The sequence below is a fragment of the Netta rufina genome, assembly GCF_964035555.1.
Source record: "Netta rufina genome assembly, chromosome: 1".
In the NCBI taxonomy this organism is placed as follows: domain Eukaryota; kingdom Metazoa; phylum Chordata; class Aves; order Anseriformes; family Anatidae; genus Netta; species Netta rufina.
The window spans coordinates 129,264,199-129,291,981 of NC_140123.1; the positions used below are offsets into that span (position 1 = coordinate 129,264,199).

The 27,783-nt window shown below is 38.5% G+C and overlaps 1 protein-coding gene across 1 annotated transcript in view; it reads right to left on the reverse strand.

The window, feature by feature from the left end:
• Positions 1–1,335: 1,335 nt before the first annotated feature.
• LOC311218555 (uncharacterized protein) overlaps positions 1,336–27,783 on the reverse strand; it is a gene marked incomplete at both ends in the record, with an annotated part of 50,565 nt that continues 24,117 nt past the window's right edge. Inside the window, 14 exons of the mRNA XM_084301277.1 lie at positions 1,336–1,558; positions 2,309–2,426; positions 3,690–3,754; positions 5,186–5,364; positions 8,107–8,272; positions 10,653–10,848; positions 12,222–12,386; positions 13,508–13,741; positions 14,522–14,620; positions 16,947–17,093; positions 17,339–17,469; positions 18,945–19,077; positions 19,169–19,310; positions 19,930–20,047. Coding sequence (XP_084157403.1) covers positions 1,336–1,558; positions 2,309–2,426; positions 3,690–3,754; positions 5,186–5,364; positions 8,107–8,272; positions 10,653–10,848; positions 12,222–12,386; positions 13,508–13,741; positions 14,522–14,620; positions 16,947–17,093; positions 17,339–17,469; positions 18,945–19,077; positions 19,169–19,310; positions 19,930–20,047 — 2,116 coding nt within the window. The remainder of the gene's footprint in view (positions 1,559–2,308; positions 2,427–3,689; positions 3,755–5,185; positions 5,365–8,106; positions 8,273–10,652; positions 10,849–12,221; positions 12,387–13,507; positions 13,742–14,521; positions 14,621–16,946; positions 17,094–17,338; positions 17,470–18,944; positions 19,078–19,168; positions 19,311–19,929; positions 20,048–27,783) is intronic.

A 27,783-nucleotide genomic window follows, 5' to 3' on the forward strand; every position in this document is an offset into this window, starting at 1 on the left:
TTTCAGTGAGCACCACATCAACCCTTTCCCCATTCCCATGCATTCACGTAAATGGAGCTGGTGGTAGAAATTCGAAGTTGAGAAGAACATTTCATCTGTAGTCCCTTTCTTCAGTCCTCTGCTCTGTTGTTTTCTCAAATAAGGCATGGGTAGAGTTTCTTTATATTTGTGCAGTGCTTCCTTCCATGTCCCAAGAAAACTGAAGATTAGGAAAGGAAGCTTGTTTCCTAGTTTTAAGGTTGTACACAGGATTTCAGGGAGCAGAGATACACCCTTTAGAAAAGAAACCAAAGTGGCTGTGAGGATGGAGACACAAACTACAGTGTTCTTATCAAGGCATATTTGCTCCCATTGTGAAGCTACGCCATGAGGACTTCTAATGAAATATCACATACTAAGTATTTTTACGCACTGTTTCTTACAGTAATCACTGTTGGAAGCATCCTTTATTAAAATTTCACTCTAGACTAGTCTGTCCATGGAAAGCTGTGAATTTGCAAGCTTTCAGCACTTTATTTCAAGGCTAGCTGGCAGTTCCACAGAACATGGAAGGAAATCTATATACATGTGGCATAAATGCAGTGGCCATAAAAAAAAAATAAAAATACCCTTACATGCAAACATACACACACACACACACAAACAAATCAAAGAAACTTAACTTTAAGACATATCCATTTATTGCATCAGTTCAGAGTAAGTTTAACTCAACACTGAAATGTACTGCAAAATTAATGTACTACTTTCTTTCGCTTGCAATCCATTTTGATTGTTTAATGTGTTCAAGCCAGACCCTGCAGTTCTTGTTCAGATGCTCACTGACAGCCCTGGGGATCTCACCTGAGCATGGGCTATTGAACCAAGCCTGTAACAAGGAGCACTAACCATGAAATGCACAGCAAAGGCCATCAGAACAACTGGTCAGGTGTAACTTGATTAGCCATGTAGAGTCATAGGCCTAAATGCAGAACAAGAGGACTTAAAATACAGATGGTTAAAAAAAAAAAAAAAATTATTGAAGATTTCTTCTTTTTAATTTTTCAATTATAATCAAACTTATTATACTGGAAAAATTTTGGTCAGTCCTATGGGCAATCTAGAAGAGAGCTGAGAGTGCAAAGTTGGAGAGTTCCCCCAGATTTTGAAAATATTTTCACTCTATTGTTTCAGATGGGGACAATATGAGAATAAAATAAATCAGCTTAAAGGCCAAAGTTTCAAGGATATTTTTTGAACCTCCAAATGTAAACCAGCTGTTGAAGTCAGTAATCAGACTCCGTTGTGCTTAGAAAAACTGAAACATAGGCAGAGTTGGGGAGAGGTCTTGTTTGTTTTTCACATATAAGTTTCTTCACTCTCCTCTGAAGTTTGTGCACCAGGAAGAATTTCTTTTTTGTTCACTGTAGCTGGTTCTTTGCTGGTTGGTCTTTCTGCATTTTTAATATCTGTCATCTCCTTGTCATCTGGTTTGAAGCGTCTCATTATTAAAACAAAGAGCACTATGTATAAGAGAGAGCATCCTGCCCGTAATCCAGCAATGAGACCAAGATAGACATTTCTTAAAAAAAAAGACAAAATACATTTATGTTATTAGTACTTGCCACTTCTGAGTGATACCAAACACATTTAGGCAAAACCATTTATTCTCAGCCATGTCTCTTTCCACATTTTGGGGAATAAAAAAATAATAAAAAACAAACAAACAAAAACTCATGATTTTCAGCCCCAGGCAGTCCCTAATCTGGTCTATACTCCTAGCAGAGATGTTTGCTCTCTGAAGAGTTCTTCCATTCAGCAGATGGTTACATTTTAGTGTAGGGACGTGAGGAATAGTGCAGGCTGTCCCAGCCTTCCTCCAGCCCCTAAAGGGAAGCATGCAGTTCTGCATTTAGTGCACCAGCAGCTATTTGTGTTGCCTCTTCAAGTGGATTTTGTGAGGTGTTTTATACATTAGGAAACAGAGAAATGAGGGATGAGGAAGAGCATTCTCAGTATTACGCCTACTCTACAGTCATTTGGTCTTCCACAAAGCCAAAGTGTTGCAGAATTATGCAGTGAACTAATGGTCCATTAAGGGAACTAATATGGTGATGTAAGGGAGTGCACAGCAATGCCATGTGTTACATTTGATCAAAAGTACGTGGCTTATTTGATTTATTAAGGATTAGTCAAAATATAGAGTTATGGTGCTTTAGGATCCTAATCTGTTTATTGACAATTCATACGTGCAAAATATACTTTGGTCTTTGCTGGTCAAAGCTGCCTCAAAAGCCAAATTCCCAGTCCCTTACTGAAGATTTTACCTTACCTGAATGCTTTTGTGTCATACACTCGGCAGGACCCAGATCCCCCGCAGCTTTTTGTCCCCCATTTCAAGCAGGTCTCATCTATCAAGGCACCAAAGTAAATAGGAGCTGGAAGTCCTCCTGCAAATAAAATCTTATTACATGATCTCACACATGGCAGATCATAGAGTTCAATGTCATAGCAAAGAAATGAGGAAATTAAACTCAGGGTTTCTGAATTATAGCTGCATAAAATGGGACTAAAAATCCTGCACTGACTTTGAGATCATAAGACCTATGAAATTGTTTAAGCAAATACCTAAAGGGTAGGTTGAACAGGTGGAAGATTATATGGGTGTGGGAAATGTTAGTAGTTCCATTTTAATGATGTTTTTATTACAATTATAACTGCTGTTGTTTAAAGAAATAATACAATCTAATTTTTAGTCCTTGGTATGGAATTACATGTCACAATACATGAATATCTGCGTACACTAATGTATCTATTCAGGTATTATGCAGCAGTTTGCAAGTTAAAAATAACTAGCTTAGTGCAAAGGGCTCAAATTAAGCCCATGATCATAACCAAGTACGTTATTATGTTATTAACTGTGTTACTTATGTATTACGGAAAGAATCATTTTATACGGTTTTAATGCTTTAATGTAATCAGCAAGCTTTCATGTATAACTTGAATTTCTTATGAAAACTTTTTTGTAAAATCATAAGATTGATCCTCTGCAGCATTCAGCAAAAATGTGATATTAGGAGAGAGATACAAGTGACTACTTGGGTTTGTCTGCATGGGGAAGGTTTCAAAAGTCATGACGAAAGTGAAGATAAGGCAAGGTTTGCTAGATGCGTGGCAGACTATGTCACTGAAATCTGCGAGGATTATTTATTGTAACTAAAAAGAAAAATTGCAAAGAAAATAATAGAGTACATGATAGCTGTAAATGAAAAATGGTCAACCAAAGGGAGCATAGGTGTTAAGGATATCTGGACTAATCATGCTCAGGTAGATGTGTCCAAAAAGGAAGGAAGGAAGGAAGGAAGGAAGGAAGGAAGGAAGGAAGGAAGGAAGGAAGGAAGGAAGGAAGGAAGGAAGGAAGGAAGGAAGGAAGGAAGGAAGGAAGGAAGGAAGGAAGGAAGGAAGGAAGAATGTATAATGCACTGTCCTTTCCCTGACTGATTCCTTCACTGCATAGAAAAAAAAATCTGGAGAGATAATCATACTATGTAATTACATACCAGGAAACACGTAGCAAGCTCCTCCAAACATTTTGAAATGCATTTTCTGCTTACAAATAATATTCTTCAAAAATTTCTTTTGTTCTCATTTGGAACAGCTAACTTGGGTCTATCTTACTGCCTACTTGAATGATACAAGGAAATGAAGTTTACCTAGTACTCTACCACCTAAAGTTTCAATCCCAACAGCAAAGGATTTCAGGTCTGGTGAAACAGATCTAAAAAGGAGACAAAAAATAATACATTGTTTTGATTTTTTGGGGAGCAGTAGAATAAAATAGCTACAATGATGGCCATGCTGTGAATATCTGCACATGCTCCACTGCAAGAGTAATGTGGCTAACCTAGTGAATCTTATTCAACAGTAGTTAAAAACATTCACCAAAGTTACAGATTATGTGTTGAGCCTCATGTTGATTTCAGTGGATGAACTCCCATTGAAATAGATGGGAGTATTTACAGAAACCTCTCTTGAACCAAAGGAGAGCAAATTCCAAAGGTTTTGGGGAGAGGATGCACAGGAAAATTGAAGTGAACCAATTATAAGTAGATAGTTTATGTCCAGAAATTAAGCTTCAGGAGGCAGTCTTTGCTTTAGAAAAGGTGCTGTACCACTCAGTGGTGAAGGTGCAGTCCTTGCTAGCTACATACAAATAAAATCCATCTCTGTTTCTAGCATTTTACAGGACAAGCAAACTTGAGTCACCTGGCTGTAAAAGCACCTCATTCCTACCAGTGGAGACAGAGCCTGTGTCCATCAGATGAACTAGAACAATTTACAAAAAGCAGCAGGGAGTACCAAGCTGGCATAGGAGCAGGTATGGGGCTTGCTATGGCCAGCCTATTTCCCCAGCTGGGGCTTACACTGAATCAGTAGATCATCTTTTCAACATTAACATTAATGGCTTCTCGCTACACACAGTATTGTGGAAACTTCCCCAGCAAAGTTACCCTTGTCCATAATCCAGGTAAGGAGTAAGAATGTCTACAACGAGAAATACTGCAGAATAATCAGCAGCTTAGGACAAAGAGGCAATTAATCGTGTGCACTGAGTACTGATGATTGCTATTCACCCATGAGTATGACTTGAAAGAAACTTTCATACGAAAGGCAGAGAACATTGTGGGTTTTGTTTGTTTGTTTGTTTGTTTGTTTGTTTCTGAGAGTAAAATAGCAGCGCTGCTTTACAATTGAAGGAATAAAAATAAAAATGATTGCTGCTGAAATAGTTCTGTTTGTACCAGCTTGAAATAAAATGGGAGGCTTCTCACAACACATGAAACATTCTGAGGCAACAAAGCTTAACAAAGGTGAATGTTTTTCTCTTGAGTAATGTGAACAGTATAGTCACCTTGGACATGGCTTAGCATCACACTTATTTCAATTTCGTTGTTCTATTAAACACATCCCTGTCATTGGAAGTGAAACGTACTGTTTGCAGTCAATGTAAGGCTTTACCCACTCCATCACCAAAGTATCTATTCAACCTTAAATTGGAATTAAGTGATAGGTTTCAGAGAACAGCTAAAGACACACAGCCCCAGTTTAGTCAGCATACCATTCCTCACAATACAAATCAAATGGTAGATACTATATTCTGTTTCTTTTTCCCCAAGCTTTATGGTCAAGGTAAGGTAAAGTATTTCACCTAAACATAATCATGTATGTAGGAGTGCCTCCTAAGGCTAAAATAAATGCACATGCAGTCTGTAATGCTAAAAAATAGGGAAATGCTTTGGTACAGCTCTCTCTTTGGCATTGTCCCAAAACTGCAGAATTGCCAAGTCCATGTCCTTGTGCTTCCACACAGCTGCAATTGTGAAACACCTGAAAGGAGAAGATGGGGAAAAAAACATTTAATCAGAATTTAGTGACTCAAAACTATTTTAGTATCTATATTTCTCCATAACAGGCAAACTGTTGTTTATGCTTAAAGGATATGCTTAAAGGACCCCCCAATCATCTCTGCAGACTGATGGCCAAGTTCATTGGTATGCTCCAGCTATGCCACACTGCTCCAAAGACACAAAACAACTGTGATTCTAATTTCATCCATGCCGTTGCTAGGACTGAAGGCGTGCTGTGTAAGCTAAAGATGGGTGAAAGCTATAAAATTCAGGTGTGAATTGCTATCCAGCCATTCTGCTCAGGGATCCAATGAAGCATATAAGTAAAATTAAAATTATATAGATACAGACCCAATAAAGCAGTCATGGATATCTGTTCTCCCCCTTTACTCCACTCTCATGAGTCCCCACCTGGAGTACAGCTTTCAGCTCTGGGTCCCCCAGCACAAGAAGGACATGGAGATGTTGAAGTGAGTCCAGAGAAGGACCATAAGGCTGATCAGAGGGCTGGAACACCTCTCCTATGAAGATATGCTGAGATTTTTGGGTTTGTTCAGCCTGGAGAAGAAAAGACTCTGGGGAGACCTTATAGAGGCCTTCCAGTGCCTAAAGGGGGCCTACAGAAAAGTAGGAGAGGGACTCTCAGGGAACGTAGCAACAGGACAAGGGGCAATGGCTTTAAACTAAAGGAGGGTAGATTTAGATTAGATACAAGAAAGAAATTCTTCACTCAGTGTGATGAGGCACTGGCACAGGTTGCCCAGAGAAGCTGTAGATGCCCCATCCCTGGAAATGTTCAAGGCCAGGCTGGATGGGGCTTTGGGCAAGCTGATCTAGTGGGAGGTGTCCCTGCCCATGGCAGGGAGGTTGGAGGTCTTTAACCTCCCTTCCAATGCAAGCCATTCTATGATTCTATGATCTATATCGTTATGTATCCAAAACAGCATTTGATGCTGGATTGAGTGTGGGCTGTTTCATGTTTTTTAAGTTAGCAGGAGGCATGGGTTAGATAGCCAATTCCCCTGAAGTGAATGAAGCAAAAGGATATGGCTATGAATACGAGCCTGAAAATGTTGCCTGTCTATTTCAGTGTTGTTAAATTAGGGCAATTCTGCTTCTGGCAGAAGACATGATCATTTGCACACAAGTAATATGACAATTTTCTTCTTTTTTTTCACTGCTTTAAGCCCTCGCTTAAGGGCTGCTTTTTAGCAGATACAGCATGATTAATTTACTGCCGTTTGGCACTTAGGCTCAGACTAGGATTCTGCTATAAATTAAATATTTCTTTAGATATTGTTTCTGTCCATAAATTTCATACCTGAGGTTGGTTTCTATGTATTTTTCTTCCAATGTAAAACTTCTTCAAGTTTGCTGGTGTAGCAAAAGACTTTAGTTCAGCTACCTGGATATAGTAAGCATTCGTCTTCAGCAAGGGCCAAGGCTAACCTAGTCAGCTGTTCACTGGAGCAGGCCAGGACCTTTCACATGATCTGATAACACTGATCAGTTTTTAGAGTCATAAACTGCAGCCAAAAAGTAGTAAAAAGCAATTATAAGGGCAGCAAAACTCTAAATGAAGCAGATACCTGTCCATACAGTGGCAATTTAATTGGTACTTACATTAATATACATACATGCCACGTCTTTCCATTGTAGTCTGCTTAAGGGCAAACCATTTTCTAAGGCTTTGGCCCTACCATATCCAAACCCAGCTGGGGTAGTAGTAGTAATCTAGTCCCAGATGCTTTTTATGCCTCCAACAAGCAGTCCCAATGGGGCCTCTCTACATCAAGCACAACAAACTGCTCTGTACTCTTGATCTGAGCCAAACCAGCCAGTTTGGCCTAGGGTGAACTAAATAATGCTCATACAAAATGTTCCTCTAATAGATCCCTGGGTCTGCTGTGCTCTTGAGGATGATCATATGGCTATGGCCTATTGACTGAAATTAAAATGATGGTACCTTACTTAAAAGCAATTTATCTAAGAATTGGAAAAGGATAATCCCATCTCTTGCAACAGCCTGGATTTCAAATGTCTGGCTGGGTACCTTGAGACTTCTGCAAACCTACTGTTTCTGTTGGTCTTGCCAAAGCAGGATTTTTAGGAGTGCTGGAAATCTCTTTGATGGTGATGCACTGAACAAAATAGCCAAATGTAAAAATAGGTCTCTTGATTGTACAATTTAGAGTTATTGCCTTCTTTCCTGAGCTACAACATGTCAGGAAAGCAGGAAATTCCAACGTGGTTTATAAGTTTGTGAAACCAGCAAGCACAATTTTATGCAGGTCTGCCTCAAATGAGTTGACACTAGAGGACTTAGCTGGTGTAGTGACCAGACCAGTAAAAGTCTGGTCTAAAGCAATCCCCTCTTAGCTGTGTTGTATCTACACAGTAAGAGATCTACTGAGAAACTTAAAGACAAAATTATGGTCATCTTGCTGAGAATATATATATATATATTAAATGAAATAAAATTAAAAGCATTCAAGAAATGTAAGTCAAGTCTGATGTTTCATGTCTTCTCTGAGTAGCTCGCTTACCTCACCACAATTCTTTTAAATACCCAACCTGCAACCTTACACACACTCAGTTTCTACTACAAGGTTAAACAGTACAGAATGGACAACTGTTTCTACAGGATTTCTTAATCACAAAGTCAAAAAATAATGGATTGAGAAATCTAGTTATCTGTGTAATCATTTGTCTATACATTTACCATATTCTTTCCTGTCCCAGTTGATGATGTACATCCCGCAAAACAGGCCGTCATGTAAGTGATCCCATTGTCCCCACATACAGGATCCCACTGATCCACCTCACAGCTGCAATCGGCATTGCAACTGGACATGAAGCTGTTTTTGGGGGAGGAAAGTTGTTTCAATCTGGAGGAAAACAGAAAGAAATAAAATAATTATTTAGTAGAATTAAATATTCTAAGAAAACATCAGGGAGCAAGCAGGAAAAGTGAGTAGAAAGTGAAGCAATCAACAAGGACAGATATCTGCTACCATCTAGATAACTGTGAAGTTGTTGTATGGAGGCAAAGTTAATTTAAGCTAAACCAAAGTTCTCTTGATATTTTTCATCCTCCAATAGCATTTTTCTGGATTGTTGCTGAAAGGGTATGGAACTTGAAAACTAGGTATTTTTTGACTGGAAGTGAATATTTGATATTACTTTTTCGTTTGAAAGTTCTTCCCAAGGATAACAAAATCATATCTAAAATCTCTTATCACTTGTATCATAGAATCATTAGGGTTGGAAAAGATCATCTGGTCCAACCATCACCCTACTATCCATGTCACCCACTAAACCATGTAGACTGGCCTTGCTTTCTCCTAGCAGTAGAGATCATACCATGCTAGAAGTGACAAAACAAAACTACATAAAAAATATAACAGCAAGATATCCTTGATAGTTGTTCACTGAGTCAGAGCTGGGTAGTGGCAATGAAAGTTGCATGGGTCTGAGTGGGAAGTGCTGCTTCCACATCAGCTCTGTGTTCAGCAACAGACCTGCACCTGGATCAGGCTTGAACACAGTTTCTTATCAGATCTAATTTCTTGCAGTAGCATATCATGGACCTCTGTGTCTTCCACCTTTATTAACATTTCTGTGAGAAACACCAAATTCAGGCTCCAAGGAGCTAAACTAAGTGGATGACAACTAGAACTGAGAATGTAAAAAGTGGCCAGAAGTTCTAAGGGCATGGTAGCAGAGCTCAATTTTCAGAAAGTGTTGGGAGACCACTGTCCACAAATAACCCCTGCTTTAAAATGATTCCCTATTCAAAGTGTTGAAATTTTGCGTTTTCTTCCTGCCTGTCAATCCAAAACATACCTCAAGTGGTCCACATTTCTCTTAAGTCCTTTAGAAAGGAAAATAATTGTGTAGTTTTTTAAGTTGGTAAAGAGGTATGTAACTCCATACTAACCAGAACAATCATGTCACATGATAAATTCTCCACTAACAGTTCTCCTGGGGAATCTGTAATTGCTCTTTCAGTATTCACTGCCTTGATGTTTCTGCTTATTCTTTAACTCACTCTGCAGTATCAGATGATGTGCTCAACCACAGCTATCTCCACTGGATAAACCTCTGACATCTTTTATGTAACTATCCTTGGAGCTGACCTAGGTTTCAGGTTTGTCAAGATACCTAGGTATTTCCCTCAACATAGGCTTAGTTTCAAAAAACACAGGCCTGAGTTTCTGTCTGAATTGAAAATCTATCAAGCCCTGCTGGATTTGGTTTAATCCTTTTAAATCCCTTGAAATTTGTTGGACCTGACTGAGCTAAACTTAAACAGTAGTCAATTGTGGCAAGCTGCTGGGGTCAGCAAAATATTCTCCAGGATGCATGGCCACAATCCTGGTGAGGGAGGGGAAACATTTCTGTGGGCAGCACACCATCCTGCCATAACAATTTTCTACTTCTCAGCTGAAAAGATGGACACAGGCAGGTTGGCAGCTCCAGGTACCAAGAGAGGATGGAAACTGAATACCTGTGCAGGTCAGTAACTACTGATCTAGAGGATGATCCCTTCTAGAGGCAAAGCTATTGGGGGGGCCTTTGGTGAAGCCATTTTCCACACTCTTTTTAGCTCCTGCTCCCTATGTTGTAGCAGGGGACCAACTTTAAATTAAAGTTTTGAAATAGACTATAAAAAATTAAATTGCATCTTAATTAGAAATCTGCCAGCATTCAAGGGTATACTGACAATATAATTCAATAAACACTTTAGAAAAATAGACATCCAGTTTAAATGACATTTCAAAAAGAAAATCAGGATATTCTTCATATCCTCAGCACTAGGTATCATTTCATTCTCACATTTCTGTTTAAGCAGAGAGGATTTTCTTGTATCACCAGCAAAGGAGCAATAAAGTGATACATGTATAATCACAGCAGCTCCACTGTAGTTGAAATCACACTGACTGACAAAAGCAGGTGACCTAATACACTTCAATTTCAATGAAAATTAATTCTTTCAAACAGACTGTACATATATGCTTATATTTTATGCAAGAGTGGGTAGCAATATGCTACAGTAAATCAACAGTAAGGCCGTGTATAATCCAAATTCAAATTCAAATGTTTCCTAGATTAGAAGGTTTGTCATCCAGATTAGTTTGGATTGTAAAACCAGATTAGATTATGAGAGTAGAGGAAGACTACTAAGTGTCTGTACCATGTTCTGCATGAGGCAGGTAACAATCATGGAACAAAACACGGCCAACACAAACCAAAGGGAATACGAACCCAGAGTAGGGCACTGTCAGACCAGCCAGCTGGAGCACCTCACAACTGCATGTAAAGTACAACAGGTTTAATAGATATGCTACTATAAAGGAGATGCATGCAAACTTTGTTATTCCAGTTATGTCAAGTTTGAATTTCTTGATCAGATAGCCTCCTAGAAACATCCCCAGGATTGTGATGGGCAACAGTATCACACCTGTAAAGAAAAAATAACAGAAAGATGTTAACTGTTGTCACTTGGATAGACCGTTTTTAGAATAAGTGTCAGGTACTGGTAGTTTCCAAAAAAATTGGATACTGACCTTTTTTTGGACAGATCCTTTGAGGTTCTAGGAATTTTTATTACCTGTAAACAATTTAGCTTTTTTCTTCATTTTCTTTTGAATTTTAAAAGCCCAGTGTGGAATTTCCTACCTTTTATTACTCTGTTGTTTGTATGCATACTGATGTAAGAAATTCTAAACAGGTGCCTGGTAGAAACTGGAGTAAATAATACAAATATCTTAGCTCATGAGTATTTCTTCATCTAAGGTAAAGCCTTACACTTCCTGACAGTTACCAAAAAAATCCCCAGAGCAGAACATGAAAGAAATCTCTGTCTGGTTTTGCATCAGGTTCCATCTTGCTCCGAGAGAGAGTTAATCGGTTCAGCACTTCACAAACTCCAGTTCCAATACTTAGATGCCAGAGAGTTTTTGCAAGGTTTTATTGTGAGGGGTTTATTTTTTTCCTCAGTGTTTTTTTGGTTGGTTTGTTGTTTGGTCTGTCACGCTTTTTTTTTTTTTTTTTGCTTTTTTTTTTTTTTTTTGAAAATGTAATCCAAAACAAGACAGGAAAAATAGAGTTCTTCCCACTTTTGTCTCTGACCCACAGCAAAGAAAATTGCCTTCAGATTCATGTAATGTAATGCAAGTTCTGCAATGTCCTCAAATACCCCGGTATCTTGCCATGTTAAGAGATCATATTAATCCATCACTTTAAGATTAATATAATTTCTGCATTTTTATTTATTTATTTTTTAGAACACTACAAAGAACTTATTTTTGAGGGAACCAGAAAATAGAAGAAGAGTTTTGAGCTGAATGAAATGACCTGGAATTTTACAGTTTGGTTCCCTGTTGTATATAATATTTATATTTGTAATGAAAACTGAAGAGTATTTATACAAAGGTTTTATTCTGAAAAAGATGATCAGAAGTGTCATTAGAAATTTTCTAAATTATACTTTTTTTTTTTTCTTTTAGTTGGTATTTAGTTTCATTTTGTGTAGGTTTTTTGGTCCCAAGAGCATAAACCCAACCTCATTCTTTTAAAAAGGCTTCAGCCAAAAAAAAAAATATATATATCATTCCAGTTCTAATAACCCTCTAGCTAACTAAACTGGGTAGATGAGGAAAATTAGCACTAAAATTAACATCCAGTTTCAAAACATAGTAGAAAATTAATAAATTTCTATGTACTTTTTGCTCACCATAAAAGTTCAAAGAAGGTCCTCCTAAAAGGGATACAAAATAGCTAAGAAAACTTCCTTTTTAATATTGGAATTTAAAAGTAAAGGCAGGTACCTACCAACTAAAAAGATTGCTCTTGCCACTGATACATTAAATTGCTGTTCCATAAACTTTGTCTCATAGGTTATCAACCCAACAAGAGAATTGTACTGCAGAATGGTGAGGAACACATATACCAGGAAAACTGGATTTCCAAACAGCTTCTTCAAAGTTGGTAGGAAATCTGTAATGGAGAGATATATGCTGTACACCCTGCTAAACACAGAGAAGAGGTATTTTTGTCATCCTATAGATAATAAGACTAATTTAATTAGTGTCTGTCTTGAAGGTTATAATTCTATGCCTGTCAAAGCACGTTTGCTCAAGTGAGAGTTTTCCCCATTGCCAGCACATGACTTACAGAATTATTACTGCATGACGCAGCAAGGCATGGTGGATGCAGGACTGGGAATCAGAAATTCTAGATTATCTTGTATGTGACAGGACTGTTCACCAGTGGCTTGCAAGTCTGAAAACCAATGCCTGTACAGGATAGCTTCCCTAGAGGAACATTAAGACTCCCTATTATATACCAGGCAAAAAGGTTGTTGCCTAAAAGCATGAGCCTCCACAAAATGTATGAAAGCCCCTTATGCAGGTACACAGTTTTCTGTATTCAGAAAAAGGCTCAGCCAAAGGCAAGAACCTTTCCATCTGGCTGCTGGCACATTTGCCTAAAAGATCATGTCAGAGCACCTCTCTGGGAAGTGAACTACCACCAAATGAATTCACACACATGCATACATGCAAATAAACCCTCTGGGGACTGAGTACAGCAATGTGTATTTGGGTCTGGTTTTGCCTGTACTAGGTTAACTCAGCATCACTGAGATCATAGATCAGAACCATGGATTTAGTGAGAACTCTTCAGCTGATAAGGTAGTACTTAGCCCCTTGTTTCCTTCACATTTTTTGGTCATGGGAAAGCAGTAACCCGCCAGCTGCGGATTGCTCATTAATGAAGGATGGGATGTTTTCTCCCTCTAATGATTATAGCTGTTTGACTGCTACTGGGTTGAAATGAGAAAATGCTCAATGCAACAACATGACCTTTTTCCAGCTGTCTGATATAAAAACAGCTTTAAAACATCTTTAAACTGTGACTGAAACACACCATTATCAATTAATATTAATAACATTAATAATTAATATTGTTAATAATATAACAAATGAGAGAGAGCATTTGTGTCCATTATTTGCATTGCAGAAACTTGCATTGTGCAGAGGATTGCGCAAACCCATACTCAGTTCAAAATGGACCCCGAGAGAGAATTCTCATGCTAACATTTGGGCAATAATCTTCACCTTTTACTGCCTCAGAGAACTTCAATTGTGGCTGAACTGAGGGGTCTATTTTACAGTGATCTTGAACAGGCAGATGACTAATCTTCAGATTTTGCTCTTCTCCTTCTTTCAGTAAGGAGTAAGGCAGAAACCAGAAAGGCAATGAAGCAATGAAGTTGACTGCTCCACAGATAAGCAATCCAAGCCACCAGGCACCAACCCAGCGGGTATCCTTGGGATTTATGCTAATGGCATCTATAAAACAGACAGGAAAAGAGATTAGATATCATGCAGAGCAATTAAATTGCCTATATGTGTCCTTACATGTATTATTTAAACACCAGAACAGGGGTATTTATATTTCACATGAAGAACTGAAATGCAGCCTGTGTCAAATCAGTCCCAGGATGCCAAGCATAAGACACGCCATTGTCTCCATCTGGACCCTTGGTGGCATTTCTGTGCTGCAATCTTCCAGCACTTTCTGTGGGGACAAGTGACAGCAAGAGACCCATTCACCACTGGAAGAGAACCTCCCTTTCTCAATTTCCTCCTTTCCTCTTTCTTCCGTTCTCAAACTTAACAGTTTTTCCTCGATGTTACTCAGATTTTCCCTGGGATTAGAGACATGAGTGTGATTTGAACAAGGAAATGAGGTTTCATCAGAATCTTTGGTGCACGCTTTTTAGGAGAACATATTTTTTGCCATCAAAAATAACGTGAGCAAAGGCCTTCCACTGTTCTAATGTGGGGACAGCCTTTAATTTGCTCACTTGTTCTCAGTTACTCAGCAAGGGTGCAGAAAGGGCATGTGCCAGCATGTAAAGAGGCCTAAAATGTTTCTGCAGTGAGGGTGAGGGCTTAAAGCAAGATCTATCACAGTCATGCTATAGCACTGCAGATACTAAAATAGAAATAACATCAGATTTTGGGTAGGAAAACCCTCTGGAGAGCCCCCCTTTTTGGAGCAGTAAACTGGGAGTGTGCTTCCTAGCGTGTTAGGTTCCTACATACATTTGATGCACTGACTCTTACCGATATCCGCAATGCCAATATCGACCCAGAGGCTGGCACAGAAAGATCCAAGCAGGAAGCCCAGGGTTGGCCCAAACATCCCTGAGGACCTCACCAGGCCTGCAACAGAAGGGAGCAACACAGAAGAGTGAAGAGCATGCTGGGCAGATGTGGACACCTGCTTGTCTGAGAAGAGAAGAGGAGAGGGAGAGGGAAAGGAAGAGGGAGAGGGAGATTAAAAAAACAGCACACATGTAGCAATGGCCTGGACAGGTGTTGTGCAGCTTTTTTCTTTAAGATACTGTAAGTTATCAGATAAACTAAGAAACTTTGTGTGCAATAATTTTGCATATATAAAGTTTTTAGATTAACTTCACTCCTGCATAACCTTTAAATTCAAAAGTAACTTAAGTAAGGTAATTTGTTTGTATTGTGATGAGAAAAAGCCAAATAAGTTCACTGTGATATTTTCCTACCATATTTTTGTCTATATCCTTTGTAATTAGTAAACAAACTAAACAAACAGTAAATCATGTAAACATATCAGTTATTCAGCTGCTGCACATTGATATAGCTTAGCCAAGCCCTTGTATTGATGAGTAATTATAGCATAGAACCTTGAACTGTTTTTAAAATTTACATCATATGTTGGCTTTAGATGTGTTTTTAATGAAGTTGTGGGTTTAGTAGATACATGATTATATGCTAGTGCTCAATTCAGTGATGAAATTTCATTAATTCAAACCTTGCATTGGTGAGAAAACTATGAAGGTGGAGTACATCTCATTAAATAACTTTGAGTATTTTTCCTCTTGCATGATAAATATGGTGGATACTGTCCCTTAATTAACCATACTATCATTTATGTTTGAGTAAATCAGAATTTTTTTTTTTAAATGGTTATTGAAAGCTTATATTTATAGGCCAGATCCTCATATATATCATATATGATGCTATATGTATACGTATATGTAAGTGTGTATATATATATATACACACATATATTGGCAATTCTATGAGCACCTAAAGAGAAGTGAAACATCTGAAGACTGTAAAATATCTGAATAAATTAAGTGTTTGGTGTGGGAAAGTATTTATGAAGTAACCACTCAGTTAGAGCAGCTGGCCTCCACAAAAACGATCCCAGTATTTCTGTCTCCTGATGAATGTCAGTGGCATGTGGAGACAGATCATTATACTTTTTAGTCATACTAAGCAGTGCCCTATGCAGAAGAGCTTCTCAGGACCGTACATTGGTACATTGTACCAGCTCAGGACCATGTTGGTGGTACCTCCTCCTGGTAGAACTACATAAATTAAATGATTCTGTAAAACTCAACCTGAAAACTATAGAATTTCCTAAGGAAAAAAGAATCAATTTCCTGTCTCATAGACTTCTATACCCAAGACATTATCTCTATTAAGTTCTGTAAGATTGCTCTAAAAAGCATAATTTTTACTTTTCTGTTCCTTTATATGGTAAATCTAGTTTTATGATTGTCAATTACCAATTTCATCTTTTCAGTCAATCAGTCAATTTAGTCAGAATCTCAGAGGCGATTACAAGTATTTTGGATAATTCCTGAGTGTAACTTCTGAATCTGTCAGTTCTCTTCACAATACTTCCGTTTCTGCAACCTGCAGATAACCTCTTCTCAAAAGCCATCTTCAATGGCCTAGCACTGTAGCATTACTTCCTGAAACTGTCTTGCCATTTCTATGATTGTTTCAACTTCACCAAGCTCATTTCAGGGATCAGTTTCATGCACCCCCAGTCAGATATCAAGGTATTAAATCAATTTGGCAATAAATTAATTAGCATGGGCGTAAGTCTTTCTGTCTTGGGCAATAAGTATCTTCCATCAAAACAAAAACAAAATCCCTATTCGAAGGAATTTGTTACAACACCCTGGCGAGGTGTTTGTTTGTTTGTTTGTTTGTTTTTTCCTTAGGTAACTAATGACTATAAAAAGCTTTCATTAGGAAGTGTGCTGCTTGTAAAATTAGAAAAGTCAGGTAAAAACTTCTGAAGTGCATGTTTGCATTACTGCAATGAAGGATAATTCTCTCATCTGTGGAATGATGATTAAGAATAATTTATTCTCTGAAGCTGTGGTACTAAAAGTGATATGCCAGCTAAGGAAGGTATGATTTCTCATTTCAGAGAAGTTAGTATATAACTAAGTTTCTCTTCATCACAGAGAAAGCTGGCACTTGTAGCAGAAGCAACTGAAAGAAAGCAAAAGGAGCATCCAAGAAATATCCTTCAAAGATAAAGATGAGATCTTTTCTGCATTGCTTTTTTGTCTCTATACACCACAGAACTGTCCAGAATAGAGCAGAATGATAGATTTTTTTTTTTTTTTTTTTTGGTCAGTATTTGCTTGGCTATAGAAATGTTAGAGAAAAGAATTATAAGCATAAAAATCACTCATATGTATATTACCTATGTAGAATGCAGAGTTTTCTTCTTTAGAAAAATCATCAATATATGAAACCCCCAGTGGCATAACTGGTGCTTCCCCAATTCCACGTAAAAGATTCCCCATCAACACAAAGAGCCACAGGTAGGAATTTGATGTTTTCTCACATCCTGCAGGTCATAAATATTTACATTTCTGTGAACATAATTATTATTCTGTTATTGCAACAGAAAAATAACATAAAATATGTTTTTCATGGCCATGATGGTGTGAGTTTGTATATATCATGTTTTCCAGCTCTTATGTTTTGCTCTTATATCTGTTATAAAAAAAGGGTGTATGAGGTGGGGACAAGCACTGGAAGGGAAAAGAGGATGTATAAAATGAGGTATCCAGAATCAGAGCTTTTGCTTACCTGAATTTTTCATTGTGTCAGGTGTTTCTGTAGTATCTGAGACTGGATGGCCCACAGAGGATGCTGGGGAGCAAGCTGATACACTCGTAGAAGAGTTGTCCACGGTAACAGCTATCCTTTCATAATTATAACTGGAAAACAACTGTGTAAAATACAACTGACACATGAAAGAATCTGTTCTGCAGGAAGTGTGTATGAGCCTTATGTTCATGGGCATCCTGCTATGTGAAGGCCAAGTAGACGGACAACCCATTTCAAGCACTTTCATTAAAAAAAAAAAAAAAAGATGAAAAATGAATCTTTTTCAAAATGCTGTGACCTTTCTAACCCCAATAGTTTCTTAAGTTAAGGAGGCAAAAAGCTGATTCCAGGGTTTAAGAGATCATTTGTTATACTGAAGAAGGAATACTGAGGAAGAATATATCCACATCAGTCTACATACAACAGTGCTGTTTTTCTATGCTTGCACCCAGTTTCTTACCTATGTGACAGATGTGTAACATAAGAGATATCTGTGTTAGTTTAAAAATAGCAAGCTCAGGACCTAATAGCAATCTGTGTCTATAAAGAGATTAATGCAGGCCATAAAACCCATGTGGCAGTTTGTATTTAAACAGCCAGTTTCTACATCATAGCTGAGTAAATTGAAGCCAGCTTGAGTATATTAATGCTACATTGGGATAAATGGGGAGTAGATATTCCCTCTGACTGTACAATCAACTGGTAACTTTAAACATTTTGATGGATGACATTGAGGTACCCATGGCCACTGGGTTTTTCTGAGTGTTGTAGAGAGTAGGTAATCTTCAGAACTCAGCTGTGAGTTTGGTTTAAATCAGAGATTTCCTTAGTTCAGCTTCTAGCCCATGCTATCCCCTGCAGTGTAGGTTCCCTGCTATTTCACAAGCAGAGCACTGACTGTGGCCACTTTCTGTATGGTGTTCCACAGATATAATTCTTTCTGTGATCTCCTTATAACAGATTGGTCTTGGAGCTAAAGAGCAGATAAATTACAAGCAAAGGTAAACTACTTTATTTTTTGAGGGACAGAGAAGCTTTATTTTCAATTGCTATTCAGTAAGGATGTTGAAGGATTAGAGAGGTATGAATGCTTTTGACAGTTGTGTAAGCAGTATGGCTTAGATCTGAAGGTGTATTTAGATATTTAACCCTCCTGAGGTTAATGAAGATAGATAAATACGTTTGTAATTTTAAAGAGCTCAGCCTGAAAAACTACCATGGAAAATGAAGCCTCTTCCATCAAGATCTCACTAGAATTCATTGAAGTATGAAAATAGGTAAACATTAATAATAGTAAAAGAAATAATCTACCTCTGGAGAAAAATTCAACCTACTTTATCCCTAATTACAAATAAGGCTCCATAGCCAGAACCTTAGGTTCCTCTTTCATTTACCGATTGAAGGAAGTCTGATTTTGGAAAGAAAACCCAAAAGTCAATGCTAAAAAAAATCTACCTACTAAAACCATCTTGTTGTCTGCAAGAAACCATGATTGTCAAGGTTTTAATTCATATGTATGATTAAAAACAATCTTTATATGATCAAGTTCAATTAATGCACAATGTCAAAGACTCTCCATATTTACCGTCCCATTAGGAACTGAGGCATCACTGACAAAAATGCTCCTAATGACATAATGAGACATCCAACAGCAATTACTTTTGGTCGATGAACTCTTGGTCCAAGGTAGCTCACCAATATCATTACCATTAAGTTACCTGCGTCATCAGGAGAGATGATTAGTAAGATTACAAAATGAGAATATATTTAGAAGTGTTATTTTTCCATTTTCATAAAGAGTATGCATACCTAACTCAAAGCTGCCATCAATAATACCAACAATTGATGATGAGATTTCAAATCTCCTTTCAATTTGACTGGACATGCTCTTCATGTAGCTTCCAGAAAGTCCTTTGGCAAAAAAGGAAAAAGCTAGAGCTCCAAGAAACATCTGAAGAGAGAAAATAATTGAGTTTGCAAAGCAATAAATTTTTCTGCATGGCTGAATGCCTCGGCAACAGAAAAATCAATGCTTTGTTTGCTAATTCTTTGTGGAGTGGTTCCTTCCCTTGCTTTTATTAAAACGGAAGATTTTACTTTTAGGACTGCCTCCAAAGCCTCTTCCAGTACAATGAAAACAAATGTTGACATGGACTGTGTGTACCTTTTACCTTTCTACCACATACTACTTCAGCTGTTTTCTTCCTTAGGAAAAACTTGCAGCATAGTTGTTTGTTATTGATTCTATGACTATGGAATGTGTTCATTACTCTTACTACTTCTCTTATTCTGAAAGACATGGATGAAAAGATATACATGCTTAAGGAACTATCACTATGCTTATAACAAATATTTAATCGATTCACTAGTAAAACACAGCCTCATCTTTTAATTGCTGAACACATTTATTGACTTCTGTGTGCTTGGAATAACACCCTAGAGCACTGTTTCCAACACATGTAGTGTAAAACAGTACCACACTCAATTAACTGAATTTTGATAGATCTTCAGGTGATCATTTTCAGAATTCTAAAAAAAAAAAAAAATGTGGAAAGGGCTTCTCATCATACCTTTAGCTTTGAACAGTTATGGCACCCACTCTTAGCAGGAACCACGCTGCCATTGCTGTCCTGGAGGGGTGGCCTGTCTTTAAATTTGCCAGTGGTTATTGTCTTGTCCATGTTTTTCCTCTTTTAGATCTCGTATGTTGGTCTTCCTGTCTGGAAAAAAATATTACTGTCATATCTTAAATACCGATATCTTATATATTCCCCTCTGTTTAATTCCTCTGGGAACTTATCAAATTTCCTATCCTGCAGGACCTGAAGGCCAGCTGAACCCCAAGTGGAGGCCATTCAGGTGTCATGAGGGCTTTTAGGTCCCATGGGCTGCCAGGCCATGGCAGTGTTCCTAGGACTGACCCACAAGGGTTGCTCTGCTACACCGGTATGTGCATTTCTCCCGCATGAGACACCCAGGAGTAACTTGGACTCCCTGATACAAGTCCACAGATGCCCAGAGGCCAAAACTCTCTCAGTCACCCCCCAAAAAGTTACTTCTACTGATCACAAATAGACACTACTGCCTAATAAAGATATAAAGCCTCAATAAGCACTCTCACTTCAGTTTTGTAGTTTTCACTTCCAAATCCTACTCCAGCAGGATCCAGGAAAAGCAATTACAGAGAGCAAACACATGGATATTTCAGAGTGATCCACTTTATATGAAAGGGATCTAACCTTCTTTAAATCATCTGTAGTGGCTGAAAAATCAAAAAATATTGGAGAAAAAAAATAAATAAAAAAGATAATTAATGTATGGTGAATTCAGCAATTCAGCCTGAATTCAATCATTACAGGATGGTAGCTGAAAGACAAGTTCTGTATACCAAATGCATTCTTCATTGATTTGTGTTTTGCAGATGATTAACTTTATGAAATACTTGACTGTTAAATAAACAGAATTTGGACTAGTGACGTGGTTTTATTTTCACAGTATTTAATGTCATGCTGCCAGCCTAAAAATCTGGCTTAGATTTACAGAAAATGGTAAACTGTATAAACACATCTTTTTTTATGCCTAATGACCATTTTCCATGATCACGCTACAAAAATCTGTAGGTAAAAAAACAGTTAATTGTGGACACTAGCAGCATCTAAAATTAAATGAAGCCAAAAGAATGATACAAGATCTAATTCATGACTGTTTAAATAATAATAATAATAATGGTAATAAAGAATTTTGCTAGAGAGATAAAACAACCCCAAGTCCACAATGATTATTATTTAAAAATAATAACAAAAAAAAAAATCTTATGTGCAGAATTCTATTTTTTGCACTTTATGTAATCTCTTTCAATCCTAGTGACACCAAGATGTACACAAACCCTGGTCTGTCCTGTGCTGCTACTTAACAAGTAAGCAAACAAACACCAAATGGAAAGCAGGAAGTGAGTGGGACGAGACACACAGCAAGAGAGGCAGAGACAGGGAGAGGCAGCAAAAGAACTTACTGTGTGCCACTTCGTGTCAAGCTGTTTCTTTCCTGTGCCCTAGGGCTTTCAGGCTGAATGCCAGTGCAACGTCACAGCAGAAGCACTGCCTACTCAAAGGAGCACTCCACCACATTTTTTTAAACCTTGGATTTCCTTCTTAAGGTGATTGCAAAAGTTTCCCACAGTCACTGATGTAAAAACTTTGCAAAAGAAGGCAGGTTTCTTGTACTGTCATTCCTTTGGCAGCCTACCTGCCAGCGTGGTACCAGCCTCTCCCAGAAGGAATAACTTGTTTTCTCCCTCACCTCTCTCTCCCTCTCACTCTATGTCCCTATGTTGTCGTTCTTCCCCCCCCCACCTTTTTTTTTTTTTTTTTTTTTTTTTTTTGTCTAAACACTAATGCAGCTTAAGCGCCTCTCCAAATGGTTCTCTTTGCCATCCACCATGAAGTGGCTCAGCTCACGTAGAGGATCTCAGAGAGCAGGCTGTTTTCCCAAGCATCTTGCAGCCTCACTATCCTTATTGGTGCCTTTGATGAGGGTCAGCAGAGATAGTGAAGGATGGCTTAGCTCTTGAAGAGGACATAAATTGCACATTCCCATCAGCCAGCTTTTGATAGGGGTCCTTGGTTGTCCCAACGCTGATGCAGAGCTGGAAGAGGGCTGCCCTGATGGAGACCCAAGGAGAAGTGGATGCGCTCGGGAAATCACCGCTTCCAATTACAGACCTCCTGCCTATTAGAAACCAGGATTATTTACTGTAACTATGGGCAGTTCCTGCAGGTGTCAACAGGAGGTGTAGGATGACACAGCTATCCCTCCAAGCTGGCTGCAGGCTGGCCAAACAGAAAGCCCAGCTCCCACCTGTTAACCAACCACATAGAAAATCGGCACTCACATCTAACAGGGCACATACAGAGTGTAAAACCATCTCCTCATTGTCTTCTTTACATAACTTTCCAGCTCAAAAGAAAAATTCTGACCTAGAAAGTCACTCCAGTCTTTAGCAACAGATTCTCAAGAAACAGAGTTTCTGGTCAGCGAGTTGCATGTAACAGCATGATGCTCTCTTTTGCCAGAAACTTGAATTACAGAACCAGATTATTGTCTAAATAAAGGACCATTCTTCTCTAGTGATTTCTAAATACAGGAAATAAAAAAGAAAAAGAGAAAAAAGAAAAAAGAAAAAAGAAAAAAAGAAAAAAGAAAAAAGAAAAAAGAAAAAAGAAAAAAGAAAAAAAGAAAAAAGAAAAAAGAAAAAAGAAAAAAGTTTTTTTCTGACTCCTGTAACCTCAAACTGGAAGGAAAATAATGTGCCACCTTTCTTTCCAGCAAAAAGTAAACACCTGAATTTCATAAGAGTTTGATGTTTGTATGATTAGCCTTTTTAGTATAAAAATTTGACAGCATGTGTCAAGCAATTTGCTAAAGATTAAACTGACACATTGAAATACATGCAACTGCATTATTTACTCCCAAAAGCCAAATTAAACTGTAAATGTACAAAGTCCATAAATTTGCAAGGTTTCACTTTCCCCTGAAGCTTAGTAAATTAACTGCACACCGTCATCTGATATATTCGCATTTTCTATTGGATTATGCTTGATATGATTTTACAGAATCTACTGTGATTATTACGTACTTGTTGATTTATTCTGACTTTTTTCATATAAAGTTTTGACTTTTCCTTTTTGATGGTTGGACTTTATACTATGGCATGTAATTAGATACATGGTGAGGAGATTGAAACCCAGCCTATTTCTAACAGTGAGTAACAAGAAGAAGGAAGGAAGGAAGGAAGGAAAGGAAAGGAAAGGAAAGGAAAGGAAAGGAAAGGAAAGGAAAGGAAAGGAAAGGAAAGGAAAGGAAAGGAAAGGAAAGGAAAGGAAAGGAAAGGAAAGGAAAGGAAAGGAAAGGAAAGGAAAGGAAAGGAAAGGAAAGGAAAGGAAAGGAAAGGAAAGGAAAGGAAAGGAAAGGAAAGGAAAGGAAAGGAAAGGAAAGGAAAGGAAAGGAAAGGAAAGGAAAGGAAAGGAAAGGAAAGGAAAGGAAAGGAAAGGAAAGGGGAGGGGAGATAGGAGAGAAAAGAAAAGAAAAGAAAAGAAAAGAAAAGAAAAGAAAAGAAAAGAAAAGAAAAGAAAAGAAAAGAAAAGAAAAGAAAAGAAAAGAAAAGAAAAGAAAAGAAAAGAAAAGAAAAGAAAAGAAAAGAAAAGAAAAGAAAAGAAAAGAAAAGAAAAGAAAAGAAAAGAAAAGAAAGAGAAAAAGGAAAGGGACAACTTTAAATCGCTTAGATTCATAGACCAGAACAAATCAGAATTGGATTCATCTAATAAAGTTGAAGTTACACATATTACAACTTACTTTTGGACAGCTTTTAACATATCACGAAAATTGAGGAAAAATATATATGAGCATTAGCAATGGGTCCCCTAATATGTCATTGCTGTCGGCTTGCCACCAAGTGGAAGAAGTCTGTTGGAAATGTAACTGCAAGCCCATTGTCTATGTGGAGAGAAGGCAGAGCACACTTCTCAAAATGAGACACCCAGAAAATTCCCATCAATGCTTCTATAAATATATTTTAAAGTTGGATTCAAAGAGTTTTGAGGGCATGACATTTCTTGTGATTGTCACACACAGATGATAAGATCCACTTACATGGCAGCGCAGCATGGAGTTGGTGCAGACCCCTTGGGATGAGCCAGTCAATCACCTTTTCTTTATAGTCAGAGGAGGAAAAAAAAGTATTTCCAAAGGTGTAAGTTGCCTGATCTATTGTAGATACTTACTTTAAAGTGAGATGAAAAGAACTCCAGATGTGGCTGTGATACAAGGCTAGGCAGCAAGATCAGCTTTTGAAAATGGAAAGTCAGGAGAGATGAATCCCACCATAGGAGATTTCAGCACTGCTGCACAAGTTGCATTCCACACCTTTGGCAAACTAAGCTCCACTGTCTGAGACATTGTTTGCTGTTGTGCCTGTCAGTGCAGCTGTCATCATATGGCAACTGTGGGCAGACATAAGAGGAAATGGGCCCTTGCTGTGGACGGACAGGCTTGGTGAGGCAAGCCCCAGCTCCGTGATCCTGGCCAGCCCACTCACACGTGCTGGCAGAGCTCACCATCAGCAGCACGCACCACTGCCTCTCCGCCAGCCACAGTTTGGGCTGGTGTGTCAGCCACCAGCCTGACAACTGGCTGAACCTTGGCCTTGCCCCCTGAGAACCTGTTCTGCAGGGCACGCAGTGGCATGGAAACTCAAGAACAAGCCAGCAGGTCAGCAGCAGGGTCAACATCAGCTGCCACTGCTCCCTGTGGGACCCAATGCTGGCAGACTGAACAGCAGTGACCATCTGAGTGGTGGGCACCAGGAGATGGGCACAGGAGCCCCCTGCACATGGCCCCAGGGACTGCTCTAGGGGTGGGAGCTGTTTCCCAAGCCCAGAAGGGCACTGCACTGCCTAACACTGCCAGCTGTGCTCCCAAAGCAGGACGCTGCGTTCCTGATGTGATTTGCCTGGTTGAATGTAGCAGCACATCAACACCCTCTGTGTGTCATGAACCGCATCAAATGGGAGCAAGATATTCTGGGGCTGAGCACAAGTAAACACATTCAGAGCACATGGGAGTACGTTCCCGTGTTCAGCTGGCTGTTTTCCCCAGGAGGCTGGTTTGCACAGCAGTCACACACAGACAGACAGAAGTTTAGATCTTGGCCTCTAACCATGCAGAGGTAGACCAGAGGGCAGCTCCATTCAGAGCCGCATCTCACCCATCGGCAGAGGAAGCATTGTGCAAGTGGCACCTGCTTGTCACCGCTTTCATCGTGCTCGGTTGCACTGAGTGAGCTTCACTGTCAGCAGAGCCTCTGCCTGGAGCAGCACAAGCCAACCCTGCAGCCAAAAGACGATGTGGTGATGCCACCTCAGAGCTGATGTGGCTGTAAGACCAAGGCTGAGAGAGGTCAGCCTGCAAGCTAGCTCATGGGTTTCCTCAGACAAAAGAAGCAGCAGAAGGAGAAGGAATGTGAATCCTGATTGTTCCCTAGTATTGAAGAAATATGGAAGGGTCAGATGTGAAAGAAAACAAGCTATTCTGCTCAAAACAAAACCAACCAACCAACCAAAAAAAAAAAAAATTAAAGCAAGCGTGATTTCTGTATAAGGTGTTCAGTATTTTTCTTGATACCAATTTTTCATCTCTTGAAAGGTACGTAGAGGATTTGGGGTTGCTATGCTAAACTACCATGTGATCTTATTTTAGTAATTCCAGCTTCTTTAGGTCCAGAGAGAATTAATAAAAGAAAAAGATGCAAGTGGTAAAATCATTTCAGAGTGCTCTTCTATGAGAATTTACTCCTGTAAAACTTTATGTGTCTTGCTCACAGGCCTCCTTCAAAATTCGTACTATCTAATACTGTAGTAAAAGAATTATCTCCCCAGCAATGGGCCCTCAGTGAGTACTCATACATAAAACCTCAAATAATAATAATAGAAGAGGAGTGTTACTGATCTCTTCAAATTGAAAGACAGATGTGTGTGTGCTCATATTGGAAATAATACTTTTAATGTTGGAGGAATGGAAACAAAAAATCATTTCAAGTCATATAATTTCTTGGTAATATGCGTTTGCACATGTCTTTGAATTTAGATATAATTTGTACCACCAACTGTGCTTGAATTATTCAACCTTCTGAAAAAGAAGAGGTTATCCCAAAAATATCAGGTTTTTGTCACAGCCAGTGACTTGTCAGTGATAATGCATGACTTCCAGCCCAAATCTCCAGCACGTGCTGGATCAGTGTTTTCATCTGAATAAAGGAAACATTGCTTAGATGTACTCTACACTTTGAAACTAATATAATGTCATTCAGATAACCCAAACAAGCATACTGTGGTTGCTTTCAAAGCTGCAAAGTAGACTACCACTGACAACCTTCAGAAGAGGAGAGCCTACCTTCAATGTATGCCATTGGAAATCACCTTTTATAAGTATTTTGCTATATTAAACCTGTGCCTAATAAGCTAAGTGGGGAAATTATCCTCTAAAAATCACACCTCTTTTTTTGCTGTGGGAAGTTTGCATTAAAAAGACAGTAAACAAACAACTCTGTGGTAGAATACAACAAAAGAAGTCCTCTTCAAATACGTCAGTATTGACGTGTTTCTCAGGCCAAGATCTCTACTGCCCTCTCCAAGCTACAGCTCAGAGCAGGACCTACTGACTACGTGTGCCAGCTCTGTGGGGGAGCAAAATGTGCCCGAGCCAGAGGGCAAGGAGGAGCGAGCCTCCACTCACCAAGGAGCAGGACCACAGAGTACTACTGTTGTGCCTTCATGAGTACAGGGCCAGCAGTTTCAGGGAGATTAGGAGATTAACTCTCACTTGCAAGTAATTTCAAGCAGGAACTTCTGGGGCACTTTCTGTTACATGCCTACATGAGGAGTGCATTTTCAATCTCATCTCCCCATGGATGCTAATCTAAAAGCCCAGGAGAAATTCTCTGCTGGCAAAACCAGCTCAAATCCCTTGGATTCTCATAAATTTGGCCAAGCTCATGAGGAGAACTCTTGCAAGTATTACAATAGACCTCTACTGCTTTTGCCTATCAAAGTGGTTGGTGTTTAAGCACTAACTCTTAATTTCAGAATAACAGCAGTAACTTAGGTTATTATAAAAAGTTATGTTATTACTGCATTGCCAAGTAATTCTCAGTTTTCACCCTATCCCTTGTGGGAAATGTAGGAGGAATAACTCACTGCTGATTTGTTTGTATATTATAAACTTACCTTCACCTTTTTTAAATGTGAATAAACTTAAAATAATTTTATATAGAAGACTATAATTACTCATGCAACTTAGTTTTTGTTTGTTTTTTGTTGTTGTTTTTCCTACTAAATGATGTTTTAACAGTCATTAGAGAAAACTTACAAACTTTCTGTTTTCACTTAAGGCTAGATGTGAGATACTTGAAGGAAAACATTTAATTTCTCTCCAATCAGTGCATTTCCCACATGCAGTTCCAAGGTAGGGTACTTTTCTTCTAGCAACTTTTTGAAACAATATTTTACGCAGAGTTTCATTTTTTAAAGAAATGATGAAGTAGTTGAGCATTAGTTACAGAAATTGGTTTTGAGGAAGTTGGCTTTTTCCATAAGGTGTATATAAGGCAAATTTATTGTGAACTATTGCTAAAATTATTGTGAAGCATAATCTCAGGCCAACATCCAAGGAGATTTTTTTCCCTTTGCTAAGGAATGTAAAGATATCTGCCTCTATAATCCGTAAGACAAGGCATTAACAGCATCAGTGATATAACTGCAAACATTGAAAAGGTCATATATTCACTGTTGTGGTGTTCCACTTCAGGCAGGAACATGGTGAGCCACATTTCTCTTTTGTTGTTGTTGTTGGCTTGGGAGGTTCTGAAAAGC